The 15,847-nt window shown below is 44.0% G+C and overlaps 1 protein-coding gene across 1 annotated transcript in view; it reads right to left on the bottom strand.

Annotated features, from left to right (window-relative positions):
- Positions 1-15,847, bottom strand: part of eif6 (eukaryotic translation initiation factor 6) — a 61,109-nt gene that overhangs the window by 4,086 nt on the left and 41,176 nt on the right. Inside the window, exons 4-5 of the mRNA XM_059652670.1 lie at positions 8,510-8,686; positions 3,001-3,182 (exon numbers count right to left, since the gene is read on the bottom strand). Coding sequence (XP_059508653.1) covers positions 3,001-3,182; positions 8,510-8,686 — 359 coding nt within the window. The remainder of the gene's footprint in view (positions 1-3,000; positions 3,183-8,509; positions 8,687-15,847) is intronic.

The raw sequence follows: 15,847 nt of genomic DNA, 5'->3' as shown, positions 1-15,847 counted from the left end.
AGTGTTATCTTAAGATTGGATTTCAGAAGTCAGGAAGTTAGACTTCAGTTGTAGCGCTGTAGGCAGACTTCATTTGGAATTAACGTCAATTCAAGGTTTTGCTTCTCAATGAAGAAATTGGTCTAGCAGACGAGGCAGTGTAGATTCACAATAACAGGGTTAAGTCACAAGGCACGCTTCACTGAATAAGGCAACAGAAAATTACTGCAGATGCTGGAAATTCTTCGCAGGTCTAGCAGTATCTCTGCAGCATGAAATGGGATGAATGTTTTAGGTCAATGACCTTGCATTAGGACGGGTATCAGCAAACCTGGTGGTTCTTTACAAAGCCCTCCTTTCTCCCAGGAGAGGCAAGGGCCTAGTGGTATTGTCACTGGACTGTTAATCCAGAGACCCAGATAATGTTCCAGGGACCTGGGGTTGAATTCAGCTATGGCTGATGGTGGAATGTGAATTGAATAAATATCTGGAACGAAGCGTCTAATGATGAGTCCATAGCCAATTGTCAGGAAAAATCCATCTGGTTCATTAACGTCCTTTAGGGAAGGAATGTGCCATCCTTACCTGGTCTCCATGTGACTCCAGACCCACAGCAATGTGGCTGATTCTTAACTGTCCTCTGGGCAATTAGGGATGGGCAATAAATGCTGCCCGGTCAGCAACGCCCTCATCCCGTTAATGAATAATAAAAAAATTCCCAAATCCAGATGTATTCAATTTAATTTTATTATTTGCCCAATCAGGAAATGAAACTGAACACACAACCTGATCGAAGATAACAAAGTGTGGAGCTGGATGAACACAGCAGGCCAAGCAGCATCTCAGGAGCACAAAAGCTGACGTTTCGGGCCTAGACCCTTCATCAGAGAGGGGGATGGGGAGAGGGTTCTGGAATAAATAGGGAGAGAGGGGGAGGCGGACCGAAGATGGAGAGAAAAGAAGATAGGTGGAGTTCCCATTATCTCTGACACAACCTGATCGAGTTCTTTGATGAATTAACAGACATTCCAATGATGAATGTTTAAAGTGTATTTGATCGATGTATCTCACATCAGACTTTTTAAGGAAAACAAGCAGAGAGATGGCACAGGCAAGTGGAACGGGCATCTGACTGCTTGGAGATTGTAATTAGGCTGAGGAGCAAAACTGAAGCCTATGGGAATAAAGAGTGTAGAAACTTGAATATGGAGTTGGCAAAGTGACAGAAAGCACAGATTTGCAGTGAATGGTTATTTTAAGGATCAGAAGCTGGTGTTAGTCTTGCTGCTTGTTTTCATAGGTTTGCCTGGGTTTTGAAGTATGAGGCATCATTTCACAGTTTGTAGTTAATATACAAGTCTGAAATGCAGTAAACAGTGAGGAGGAGAGTACCAGACTCCAGGGGACACAAACAGGATGGTGTAAGGGACAGACACAGCAGGTGGAATTAACAGAGAGAAATGCAAAGGGATTTGTTTTGGTTGCATGACAGAGACAATATAAACCAAACGTTACAATTGTAAAGATGGAGCAGGAGCGGGGACCAGGAGGTGAATGTACTCGAATGTTTGAGGATAATTGAGAAGGTTGTTAAAAATGATTACAGGATGCATCTATTTTTAAAGCGAGGTATAGAGTAAGAAAGGCAACATAATTTTACACCTTTACAAATCCTGAAAAAAAACCCCAGAAATTGCTGGAAAATCTCAGTGGGTCTAGCAGCATCTGTGGACCGAAAACAGAATTTACATTTCGGATCGAGTAACCCTCCTTCATAACTAGTTTTCAGGAAGGATCACTGGACCCGAAACGTTAACTGATTTCTGTCTGCAGTTGCTGTCAGACGGGCTGAGATTTTCATTCAATTTTTGTTTTTGTTTCAGATTTCTAGCATCCACAGTTTTTAAAAAAAATTTACGGCTTTACAAACCCTGGTTAGGCCAGTGTTCAATTCCGGACCCTACACTTTTGGAAAGGTGTCAAGGTCTCAGAGAAGCTGCAGAGAGGTTTTGCCGTAAAGAATACAAAAGCAAAATACTGTGAATGCTGGAAATCTAACAAGAACAAAGGTGGAAACACTCAGCAGGCCAGGCAGCATCTGTAGAGACAAACAGAAATAACGTTTCATGTCAATGACACTGCAAAAACATTGGATTAATATTGGCCTTTTACATTTTGGCCTCTAACTTTACCTACAATCCCGTTACGATACATTTTATCATAAATCCATATTCACCACATCAAATGCATTACCATCATCAACCCTCTGTTAGCTCACCAAAAGCTCAACCAAGTTAGTTTTTCAAGGTTTGCCCAAATTGGCGTTTCTGTTTAATAACTGAAACCAGCAGCAAACAAATGCTGGAGTTGAAACTATCGATTTTCTGATCAGCTGGACCAAGTTATGATGCAGTTTGCTACAAAGCTTGACCTGACTTGGGCAGAAAGACAACAAGGTTAGTATAGCATACAGCTAATCTCCGCAATGGCAGGAGTCAGAGTTGCTGCTTCTCTGTACTATGGTCTGGGACTGGAAATACGCTCAAATCCAGGTTAACAAATTCATAGCATAGTACTTGGGAACGAAACCTCCTCTGCTCTCCAAGTGTTAGTCATTCACTTATATCTTCCAAGGGAACACATTACTTTTGGCCTCCATGTGACTCAAGTTCTATGTGGGATGCATCATAACCTTCAGGCTAACTCAAGATGAACATTAAACCCTGGCACACTACATCATATCACTAAGACTGCAGTGTGGACAGGCTGCTGTGTCATACTGGGACTGTCCTGCTGGAAAATCCAACAATGTGAACAAGTCTGGTGTCTCAGATTGGATATGGATGGTAGGCTCATCATTAACAACAACACTGACACAATAATACTCAAACATCCACAAAAAACATGTAGAGAACATTGCTAAGTAGTGATGTCCCATGTTAAAACATGATCTCTCTCTTTCAGAACCTAATTCAAATGTTTCATTTTGCATCATTGTGTTTTTCCAAGAGCAGTACTCACCTTTCAATCAGCGAATCTCTCATACTTGTTGCTATTGCACTGGGCTGGGCTTCATTTAGTCGAAAAACACTCTCAATAACCGATAGCTCAGTACTGGTAGTGTCAAGTCCACAGAAAGCACACCAATCATTCACCACCATCCCGCTGGCGATAACCTCACTACCACGATTCACTGTGCCAGCCTGGGGCAAAGATGAAGGGAAGAGAGAGTAAGGTCAGGCCTTGCCTCCACAGTCATCACCAGCTTCATGTAGCTTACCCGAGAGCTGCACTGACTTGGCAGGGTTACATTACTTAGCCTATCAGGCTATTTTGGTTGAAGCAGGTACAAGTTGCAGCAAGTTCAATGATGATATGCATCACCTGCCTTTTAGCAGCATTAAGCAGTCCTGAAACACTGAATGTAACAAGGTCTAAACAATATGGTTTGGTCAGGTAAATGGCAAGTAATGTTCATGTCAGAAGTGCCAAGCCATGACCATCTCCAAGAAGAGAATCTATTCGTCAGCCCTTAACATTCAATGGCATTACCATCACTGAAGTTGCGATTAACACACTGAGATATGGGAGCAGATACTTCTGTATGTTTAAGGCTAAGATAAATAGATTCTTGATTAGTCGGGGAAATCAAGGGTTATGGGGAAAGGGGCAGGGAAGTGGACATGAGGAATGTCAGATCAGCCCTGATCCTGTTGAATGGTACAGCAGGATCGAGGAGCTGAATGGCCCCCTCCTGTTCCTATTATGGTCTTATAACCCTAAACTTTTCTCAACAAACCCCCTTCTACAACCTCCAACATTACCTTCCACCCTATTCCAAAATGGCTCCTATCAAAGTCACAAATGATATCCTGTGAGAGTTACTGTGACAGAGCTAAACTTTCACTCTCTGCCCTTCTTGACCTGTATGTGGTTTCTGACAATGTAATCACACCATCCTCTTCCACCATGTCTTGATTACCAAAACCAAGAGCAATGCCTACGCTCCTGCTGCCATACTGTTACTTCTGCTGTCTTGTGGCAGCCCGCAACCAGATGGGTCTATTACTGATCCCTCCTATTTGCATCTATATTCTGCCCTTGGAAATCATCCAAAAAAAAAGTTTGTTTTTACACATACACCCCCAGCAATGCCTCATCACCACCTCTCTCTGCTTGCCCGCCATCTCTCAGTTCTCAGACTGATTCTTTGGTATCCCAGCATTGGATTAACAGCATTCCCTTCCAATCCAATACAGAGAAGCAACTGCCTTCAGTCCCTGCTCCAAACTCCATTCCCTACCGAATGACTCCACTCCTTTCTCCCACAGAGACATTAAGCCAGTCTCGCAACTGGTGTCACATTTAATCAGGAGATAAGCTCTGACCTTATATTCATGGCACTACTGACACAGAATTTCCAACTCCATCCATAACATCACCCACTGATATCCCTGTCTCAGTTCATTTACCGCTGAAACCCTCATATGTGCTTTGTTAGCTCTGAAGCATCTATTCCAACAATCTTTTGCCTGATTCTCCAACCCACTGTAGCTTTCAATTCAGCCAAATGCTCTGATGCCTGTGCTTTAACCTGCAGTACATCCCATTTACCTATCTGTGCTGGCCGACATACAATGCTCAGAGAAAAGTCTCAATAAATTATCATCCTGTCTTTCAAATCTCTCCATGGTCACACCCTTCCCTTCTTTGTAACATCCTCCAGCCATGTGAGACATTTATGTTTCTCAAGTACTACACTCATGTAGAGCCCCACGTTAAAAGGGCCTCCAGGCCTGAGATTTCCCTTTCTGCATCTTTTCATGTCTCTAACTCACATTTTCTTCTTCAATTCAAACCTAAAATTGATCTCTTTGACACGATCTTGCTCACCTGAACCAATATCTCCTTGTGGCTTGCTGCTATCTGTTGTCTTAAAAGTCTCTTGTGAAGTGTTTGGTCACATAAACACGTTATTATCCTCGGGGGTAACACAATCGACTGAAGCAAACTGGGGGAGACAGTGGACACACACACGCACAAGTCCCCACGTTGAGATTTCTTCTTGTCCCCAGGCCTGGGGATTGAAAGCCTCAATGAATGGTTGCAGCTTGATCTCATGTTGAAGAAAGCTGACAGCTCCTTCAGCATAAACCCTGGAGCATCATTCACATCCCCGAAACACAGTGCAATGAGCAGGTTATACCATCACTGCTCAGTTACCGTGGCAACAAGTTGAACGGATACCATTAATTAATGTTAGCACAGAGCCAGAGATTCTAACAAGGTCACTGGCTTCACCAGCAGCTGACAGAACAAGAGAAATTCTTCAGGATTGCAGCTTTAAATGCGGATACGGCAGTGGGTTCAGTGGGACAGGGGATTAGGTTACAGATCAGGTCAACACAGGGTCACTGGCTAACATTTGTCACGTGTGGGAAGTCATGCAGCCCAGCAGCACCCAGGATGACAACGTGCCGGAAGTGCTCCCAACTGCACAAACATGAGCCGTGCGTTTTGGAGCTTGAGGGGCAGCTGAAGACACAGTGGCACATACATGAGGCTGGGAGTTACATGGATAACACAGTAACTGCTGGGTATACCATAGCTTAAAGGGCTGGAGGGAAGAAGGGAATAGGTGACCATCAGGCAGAGGGGGGCAGGAATCCCCTGGGGTCGCATTCTCAAACTAGTTTTCCATTTTGGAAGCTGATGATGGCACTGATTCCTCAAGGGAGCACAGACACAGCCAAACTTCTGGTACCGCAAGCAGCTGGACTGCACAGGAGGGGAGGAAGAAGAAAGCAGGAATGACAGTCAGAGCTGGTCAGGAGTTAGGGGAACAGGCTGATGTTTCTGCAGCTACAGACATCACACCTCAATACTGCGGTGCCTCCCTGGTGCAGGGGCAGATGTCACCGAGCAGCTTCAGGACCTCCTGAAAGGGGAGAGTGCTAAGACAGAGGCTGCGATACACATTGGTACCCACAACATAGGCAGAATGAGCAATGAGCTGTTACATCAAGAATGGAGAGAGCTAGGCAGTGGACTAAACAGCAGGATCTGAAAGGTTGTAATCTCTGGATTACCTCCAGTGTCATGGACCAGCAAACACAGAAATAATTCAGCAGATAAACGCGTGGCTCAGGAGCTGGTACAGGTGGGAGGGTTTTAGATTCCTGGATTTTTGGGACTGTTTCTGGGAAAGGTCAGACCCCCTGTAGAAGCAGATTGGTCTGCACCTGAATCCTCGTAGCGGGTGGGTGGTGGAGTGTTGTTGTTGCTATTTCCAGGGGGTTAAAGTAGCTCCGTAAGGGGAGGGGACACGGTGCTAGGAAAATAGAGACACAGCAGGCGTGAGTAAAGGAACCAAGGCAGAGGGAGTTCAGCCAAGTTGGGTTTCCAGAGAGTAAGGTGAGGCTAGACAGACTCTAATGTGAGGAGTATTAGAGATAAAACTGAGGAGTTAAAGGTGTGGATTAACACTCGGAATCGAGATTTTGCTGCCATCACAGAGACGTGTTTGAGGGAGGGTGAGGACTGGAAACTGAAGCACCAAGGGTAGAGAATCATTGATGAGGGTGTCAAAGAGCTGGTGGTGACACAGTATTAATTGAGGAATCGGTTACTGCAGTAAGGAGGGAAGATATCTTCAGAAGGTTGTCAAGTGAGGCTTTGTGGGCAGAAGTTAGGATTAAAAATGTTGCATTTACACTGTTGGGAGGGCATTCTAATAAAACACTGATGGGTAAGATTGGGGAGAATCAGAGATATCATATAAGTATGTCAATGAGATGAGGACAACCAGGGAAGCGTATCTCCTATTAAGGCCAAGGCAGTAATCTGTGGTTGGAGCTGGAGGATATTGGTAGGGTATTAAATGAGTAGTCACATCTGTCTTCACTTTGGAGGAGGAGGACCCTGCCTCTAACTCGCACACACACAGTCTCTCTTTCCTCCGTGCACGCACACTCTCCACACCGCGTGCACACACTCTTGCACAGAAAATAGACGACAGGTTTAGACAGAAGATCTGGATTGGCGCAGGCTTGAAGGGCTGAAGGGCCTGTTCCTGTGCTGTGCAATCTTTGGGGTGAATTTATATTTGCAGACACATTGTATTATGTTCAAAAAGCACATAGTTTAGACACCCTCAGTCAATGTGGCATTTCATAAAGTCCTACTTTAGAAATAAAAATCAGTCTGCCCCCAAACCAAAACAAAAAAATTCTAAACAAGGCCTGACCTAAAATGAAGGGTCTAAGCCCGAAACGTCAGCTTTTGTGCTCCTGAGATGCTGCTTGGCCTGCTGTGTTCATCCAGCCCCACATTTTATTATCTTGGAATTCTCCAGCATCTGCAGTTCCCATTATCTCTGATCTAAAATGTCACCTCTTTTTTACAGTGATAAAACATTTTGTTCCCTCAAGACAGTGACTTGAAAGGGATTTGGGGATTTACAGATACATTGTAATCAATTAAAACCTCTAACTAATTAAAGATTTAACAGCATCTTATTTTTGTTTAATACATCTTCATCGGTGGTGTGACCTTTGATATTTTACTTATAAATTCTGTGTCTGATGCCACCTCTCTCTCTCTCACTTGAGAAGGAGTGAAGCTCAAAAAGCTTGTGTTTTCAAATAAATCTGTTGGACTCTGGTTCGGCCACATTTGGAGTACTGTGTCCAGTTCTGGTCACCACATTACCAAAAGGATGTGGATGCTTTGGAGAGGGTGTAGAGGAGGTTCACCAGGATGTTGCCTGGTATGGAGGGTGCTAGCTATGAAGAGAGGTTGAGTAGATTAGGATTATTTTCATTAGAAAGACGGAGATTGGGGAGGGGGATCTGATTGAGGTCTACAAAATCATGAGGGGTATAGACAGGGTGGATAGCAAGAAGCTTTTTCCCCACAGTTGGGGACTCAATAGCTAGGGGTCATGAGTTCAAAGTGAGAGGAAGAAAGCTTAAGGGAGATACGCGTGGAAAGTTCTTTACACAGAGGGTGGTGGGTGCCTGGAATGCGTTGCCAGCAGAGGTGGTAGATACAGACACGTTAGCGTCTTTTAAGATGTATCTGGACAGGGACATGGATGGGCAGAGGGCAAAGGAATACAGACCCTTAGAAAATAGACGACAGGTTTAGACAGAAGATCTGGATCGGCGCAGGCTTGGAGGGCTGAAGGGCCTGTTCCTGTGCTGTAATTTTCTTTGTTCTACAGCCTGGTGTTATGTGATTTCTGACTTATATCAAGGTAGTGGAATGCCATCACAATCTCACCATCAAGCTCACTCAGTTCATCCTGGCCCCTTCCTTTCTCCATATTGATAAAGGTCCAAATGACAGGAAATCAAATCTAACCAGTCATTGGGCCAGCAATGAGAACAAAGTAGGATTAAGTCTGCAAAGTGAGGCTAGGACAACTTTCACAGCTTCAGTCAAACACCCATCAAGCCACTGGTCATCATCTGCAGAATAAGAAAAACAAATGTCACATGGACAGAGGAGTATAAAAAGAACATCATACCACCAATGGGACTTGAAGCAGCGATGAAAGTTCATCTTGGTCTTCAATGGATGTCTTTGGATGTACTAAGCCTCCCTGGTTACTGAAAGCACAGTAGCTGCCCACTAGAACCTGCTCAGCAACAGTCTGTCGGAAAACTTCCACTTTCAATACATCAGCCAAGATCTCCTCTGTATCCTGTATAGCAAGGAAGGAAACAAAAATGCTTAGAATTTGCAAAAACAGAAAGTGAAGAGGTAGCTTTTTTCAGTTACTCTGCTTCAGTTGCCAATAACCAGTAATATTAACGACAACCTTTGAGTTTCCCTCCTCCACACATGTTAAAGACGCTTCCAGCTGACACTCTGTGCAACATCAATGGAGTTTTTCATTTGTGTCTAAATTATCATTTAACTACTGCTTAAAAATGGGTTCAGCAACAGCATTCAGATGCAGACATTATTGTAGCCCAGGGTTTGGTGGCATAGTCAACAGTGAAGGTTTTATAAGATTACAAAGGGATAGAACATAGAACATAGAACATAGAACAGTACAGCACAGAACAGGCCCTTCAGCCCACAATGTTGTGCCGACCATTGATCCTCATGGATGCACCCTCAAATTTCTGTGACCATATGCATGTCCAGCAGTCTCTTAAATGACCCCAATGACCTTGCTTCCACAACTGCTGCTGGCAACGCATTCCATGCTCTCACAACTCTCTGCGTAAAGAACCTGCCTCTGACATCCCCTCTATACTTTCCACCAACCAGCTTAAAACTATGACCCCTCGTGCTAGCCATTTCTGCCCTGGGAAATAGTCTCTGGCTATCGACTCTATCTATGCCTCTCATTATCTTGTATACCTCAATTAGGTCCCCTCTCCTCCTCCTTTTCTCCAATGAAAAGAGACCGAGCTCAGTCAACCTCTCTTCATAAGATAAGCCCTCCAGTCCAGGCAGCATCCTGGTAAACCTCCTCTGAACCCTCTCCAAAGCATCCACATCTTTCCTATAATAGGGCGCCCAGAACTGGACGCAGTATTCCAAGTGCGGTCTAACCAAAGTTTTATAGAGCTGCAACAAGATCTCACGACTCTTAAACTCAATCCCCCTGTTAATGAAAGCCAAAACACCATATGCTTTCTTAACAACCCTGTCCACTTGGGTGGCCATTTTAAGGGATCTATGTATCTGCACACCAAGATCCCTCTGTTCCTCCACGCTGCCAAGAATCCTATCCTTAATCCTGTACTGATCTTGATAAATTGGGATAATGGGCTCAGGAGTGGCAGATGGAGTTTAATTTGGATAAATGCAAGATATTGCATTTTGGTAAAACAAACAAGGGCACCACTTGTACAGTTAAAGATTGAGCCCTAGGTAGTGTTGTCAAACAGAGACACCTAGGGATTCAGGTGGATAGTTCTTTGAATGTTGCATCACAGGTTAACAGGGTGGTTAAGAAGACATCATGTTAAGACTGTACAGGACACTGGTGAGGCCACTTCTGGAGTACTGTGTGCAGCTCTAGCTACCCTGCTATAGGAAGCATATTATTAAAATGGACAGGGTTCAAAAAAGCTTGACCAGGGTGTTGCTGAAGCTGGAGAGTTTGAGTTGTACGGAGAGGCTGAATAGGTTGGGACTTCATTCACTGTAGGATACAAGGTTGAGGGGTGACTATGTAGAGGTTTATAAAATCATGAGGGGCATAGATAAGGCAAATAGCAAAGTCTTTTCGGAGGGGGCGTGGTGGTTGGGATTCAAAACTAGTGGGCATATTTTTATGGTGAGAGGAGAAAGATTTAAAAAGGATCTGTGGGCAGCCTTTTTACACGGAGGGTGGTGTGTACGTGGAATGAACTGCCAGAGGAAGTGGTAGATGCAGGTACAGTTACAACTTTTAAGACTATCGGTCAGGTACGTGAAAAGGAGACCTTTAGAGGGATAGGGGCAAAATGTAGACAAGTGGGACTAGTTTGGGAAACTCAATTGGCACAGATGAGTTAGACTGAGGGGTCTGTTTCTGTGCTTTATACCTCTATGACTCTATGTTTGCCTCTGTATTGATTCACTAAATCTTTCCACTGTAGAAAGGCCGGAGGTGATGACGTATCCACCATGTAGATAATGGTGGCACTTGGCACTCCTGGAGGTGAAGGAATACTTGTTGAAAGAATGGCTTACTTACTGAGTCTTTAACTTTGTAAACTTTGTCCATAATATGCCCTATGTTTTGGACATGAAGAAAACTAGGGTTTTCAAAAGCTTTCATTTTACAAATTCCAAATAACACATAAGCGATTAACCAAGAAAGGAAAGAAAAGTCAAAAGATTATTATTTACTAGCAGCACACTGAGCCTGGTAGCACCCCAGGAGAAGAAAGTTATTTCATTTTTTATATGTAGTAGTCCCATCAGGACAGAGAAACAATCGGTTGTGAGCACTGTTCCTTTGCCTAGATTGTTTTTAAACAATCCAGTTGTAGGAACGTCAATGTAATACCAGAATACCGCTGACAGCATTTCAGATTTTGAGGCTTTTAGTCACTAACAAGACTGTGTTTTGCTACATTACCCTCAGGTGATCTGAAACTCATAAATGATAAGATTAAAATTTCAGAACCTGATCTACCAGAAACTGCTCAAAGAGTTTATCAATAACAAATTTGATTCATGAGAAAGGAAAGATAACTTCTCACTGACAACACATGAACATTATTAATATCAAAAACTGAGACAGGTTTGACCTAGTCTAAGCATTATTCAATAACTGGCTCATTGCTTTACAAACACAATAGAAATTATGCTATACAGATATTGCAGCGCTTACATATACGAAGGAATATATATGGAGGAAATAGAGTTTCACTATTCCAGAAATTGAAACAGATATTCAAAAATAAAAGCTAGGGAGGTCAACACATACATGTGCAGTTAGCAAAGTCACTAGGAGAGTAATACAGAAGCCCAGGCTAATGGTCTGGAGACATGGGGTTGAAAACAAAAAAAAAACTAGTTCATTAAAGTCATTTGCCATTCTTACTTGGTCTGGCCTAGATGGGACTCCAGATCCACAGCAATGTAGTTGATCCTACAAGCAACACAGTTCAAGCACTAAGAGTGGGCAATAACTGCTGGAGAAACAGGTTCAAATTCATGGGACATTGGCACCAACACCAGCACCAGCACCAGGGACAGTGGGGGGGGGGGGGGGGGGGGGAGGAGAGAGGGGTGGGTGGGCTGCAGGGTAGGAGGGAGAGAGTGAGAGAGAGAGAGAGAGAGAGAGAGAGAGAGAGAGAGAGAGAGAGAGAGAGAGAAGGACCAGCCACACCTGCATCACACCGGTATCCTGGCAAATCACAGCACTAGGGCAGTGGGTAGGGCTTTAAACTAAATAGTGGGGAGGTGGATTCAGTTGCATGGAAAATTATTGAAAAAGTTAAAGGCGAGAGTTGCTTAGCAGAGGTTATTACAGTTTCCAGATCAAGCAATAGGTCAGAAAGTACAGGAAGCATTAGCAATCTTAAACTTCAGGCACAGCAGATAAGGGGGCAACTAATGACAAGGGCGGTGTGGGGGGTGGGGGCGGTCAACACAAGACTGGGGGTGTTGACTTAAATGCATGCAGTGTACAAAACAAAGTAAACGAGCTTGTAGCAAAGATTGAAATTGGCAGGTAAATGTTGTGGGTATCACAGAGGTGTGGCTGCAAGGGGATCAGAGCTCGGAGCTAAATGAGAATAAGGAGCTGGTAATATAAAAGAACACTGCAAGAGTTTTTTTAAAGATATGTAAGAGTTAAAAGAGAGGCGAGAATGGATATCAGACCACTAGAAAATAAGGCTGGAGGAGTAGGAATAGGGAAAAGAGAAATGGTGGAGGAACTGAATATGTACCTTCATGAAATTTCACAGTGGAAGCAAATCAGGAATCACTGGAGTTAGGGAGGATGCCAGGGGACTGGAAAATGGCCAATGTCGCACCAGTGGTTAAGAAGGGAGGGAGGTAGAAGACAGGGAAATTATTCACTGGTTAGCCTGACTTCAGTTATTGGTAAGATTTTAGAGTCTGCTATTAAGAATGAGACAGTGGAGCAGTTGAAAGTGCATAAGATAGGGCTAAGTCAGCACAGCTTTATCAAGGGGAGGTCATGTCTGACTAACTGTTAGAATTCTTTGAGATGATAATGAGCAGGTTAGAAAAAGGAGAACTGGCGGACATGATCTACTTGGATTTTCAAAAGGCCTTTGACAATGTGCCACACAGAGGAGGCAACTAAGTAAGATAAGAGCCCATTGTGCTAGGGGCAAGGTACTGGCACAGATAGGGGATTGATAGAATGGCAGAAGGCAGAGAGTAGGGATAAAAGATTAATTCAGGATAGCTGCCAGTGACTACTGGAGGTTTGCAGGGGTCAGTGTTGGGACAACTATTCATGTTAAGAACATAGGACAGTACAGCACAGTATACGCCCTCCAACCCACGATGTTGTGCCGACCTATTATCCTCCTCTGAGATCAATCTACCTTGTATACTCTACATTTTACAATCATTCTTGTGCCTATCCAAGAGTCGCTTAAATGTCTCCAGTGTATCTGACTCCATTACACAGAGTGTGGTGGGCGTGTGGAAAGAACCTACCTCTGATATCTCCAAGAACAAAGAACAAAGAAAATTACAGCACAGGAACAGGCCCTTTGGCCCTCCAGGCCTATGCCGATCGAGATCTTCTGTCTAAACCTATAAATAAATCTCCCCTATACCTTCCTCCAATCACCTTAAAATTACACCCCCTTGTAATAGTCACTTCCGCCCTGGGAAAAAGTCTCTGGCAGTCCACTCTGTCTATGTCTCTCATCATCTTGTACACTTCTATCAAGTCACCTCTCATCCTTCTTTGCTCTAATGAGAAAAGCCCTAGCTCCTTCAACCTTTCCTCATAAGACCTACCCTCAAGTCCAGGGAGCACTCTGGTAAAGATTCTTAATTCTGGATATTCATTGTATTCAAATTCCACCATCTGCCATCAGATCCCATCTCCACCACCGGACTCGAACCAGTGTCCCCAGAATGTTAGTGATAATGGGAACTGCAGATGCTGGAGAATCCAAGATAATAAAATGTGAGGCTGGATGAACACAGCAGGCCCAGCAGCATCCTAGACCCTGATGAAGGGTCTAGGCCCGAAACGTCAGCTTTTGTGCTCCTGAGATGCTGCTGGGCCTGCTGTGTTCATCCAGCCTCACATTTTATTATCCCCAGAATGTTATCTGGGTCTCTGGATTAACAGGCCATCGATAATACCACTACGCCATCGCGTTCCCAGTGCCATGGACTTAGCCAGTATACATTAACAATTTAGACAAAGGAACTGAGGGTATTATTGCTAGGTTTGCAGATGACACAAAGATAGTTGGAGGGACAGGCAGTGTTTAGGAAGCAAAGAGACTGCAGAAGGACTTGAACAGTCTAGGAGAGTGCGCACAGAAGTGGCAGAATACAATGTGGGAAAGTGTGAATTTATGTACTTTGGTACGAAGAATAGAGATGTAGACTAATTTCTAAACAGGGAAAGACTTTAGAAATCTGAAATACAAAGGGACTTGGGAGACCTAGTTCAGGATTCTCTAAGGTTAACATGCAGGTTCAGTTGATAGTTAGGAAGGCAAATTCAATGTTAGTATTCATTTGAAGAACCAGAGATGTACTGCAAGGCTCTGGTCAGACTATATTTGGAATACTGACAGCAGGTTGGTGTAACTAAGCAAGTATGTGCTGGAGGAAGTTTACAAGAATGACCCCGGGAATGAAGGGCTTGTCATATGAGGAAAGGCTGAGGATTCTGGGTTTGTACTCGATGGAGTTTAGAAAGAGAGGGATTTGATTAAAATTTAGAATACTGGGAGGCCTGGATACAGTGGACATGGAGAAGATGTTACCCTGGTGGGAAAGATTAGGGCCCAAGGGCACAGCCTCAGAGTAAAGAGGCCACCATTCAGAACTGAGATGAGGAGGAATTTACAGGGAGGTGATGGCCTAGTGGTATTATCACTGGACTATTAATCCAGAGACTCAGATAGCGTTCTGGGGTCCCGGGTTCAAATCCAACTATGGCAGATGATGGAATTTGAATTCAATAAAATATTTGGAATTAAGAATCTAATTGTTGGGAAAAAAACCCACCTGGTTCACTAATGTCCTCTAGGGAAGAAAACTGCGGCCCTTACCTGGTCTGGTCTACATGTGACTCCAGAGTCTCAGCACTGTGGTTGATTCTTAACTGCCCTCTGGGCAATCAGGGATGGGCAATAAATGCTGCCTAGCCAGCGATGCCCACATCCCATGAATGAATAAAGGAAATGAGGAATAAAGAGGGCTAAAAGGGGACATGAGATATCTTTAGCAGACATGGTTAAAGAAAATCCCAAAGCCCTTTATTCATAGATAAAGAGCAAGAGGGTAACTAGAGAAAGGATTGGCCCACTTAAGGACAAAGAAGGAATGTTATGCGCTGAGTCAGAGAAAATGGGAGACATTCTTAATGAGTACTTTGGATCGGTATTCACCAAGGAGAGGGACATGACAGACGTTGAGGTTAGGGATAGACGTTTGAGTACTCTAGGTCAAGTCAGCATAAGGAGGGAGAAAGTGTTGGGTTTCCTAAAAGGCATTAAGGTGGACAAGTTCCCAGGTCCGGACGGGATCTATCCCAGGTTATCGAGAGACGAGAAGAGGAAATAGCCAGGGGCTTAACAGATATCTTTGCAGCATCCTTAGACATGGTTGAGGTGCTGGAGGACTGAAGAATTGCTAATGTCGTCCCCCTGTTTAAGAAGGGTAGCAAGGATAATCCAGGTAATTATCGACAGATGACCCTGATGTCAGTGGTGGGGAAGCTACTGAGGGATAGGATCTATTCCCATTTGGAAGAAAATGGGCTTCTCAGTGATAGGCAACATGGTTTTGTGCAGGGAAGGTCATGTCTTACCAACTTAATAGAATTCTTTGAGGACGTGACAAAGCTGATTGATGAGGGGAAGGCTGTAGATGTCATATACATGGACTTCAGTAAGGCGTTTAATAAGGTTCCCCATGGCAGGCTGATGGAGAAAGTGGTCACATGGGGTCCAAGACGTGCTAGCTAGATGGATACAAAACTGGCTGGGCAACAGGAGACAGTAGTAGTAGAAGGGGTTTTCTCAAATTGGAGACCTGTGACCAGTGGTGTTCCACAGGGATCTGTGCTGAGACCACTGTTGTTTGTGATATATGTAAATGATTTTGACGAAGGTAAAGGTGGTCTGATCAGCAAGTTCGCAGATGACACGAAGATTGGTGGAGTAGCAGATAGTGA

Source organism: Stegostoma tigrinum, chromosome 19 (genome assembly GCF_030684315.1).
Source record: "Stegostoma tigrinum isolate sSteTig4 chromosome 19, sSteTig4.hap1, whole genome shotgun sequence".
In the NCBI taxonomy this organism is placed as follows: domain Eukaryota; kingdom Metazoa; phylum Chordata; class Chondrichthyes; order Orectolobiformes; family Stegostomatidae; genus Stegostoma; species Stegostoma tigrinum.
Note: the sequence above shows the minus strand (reverse complement) of the source record. Positions and strands in the feature narration are given on the sequence as shown.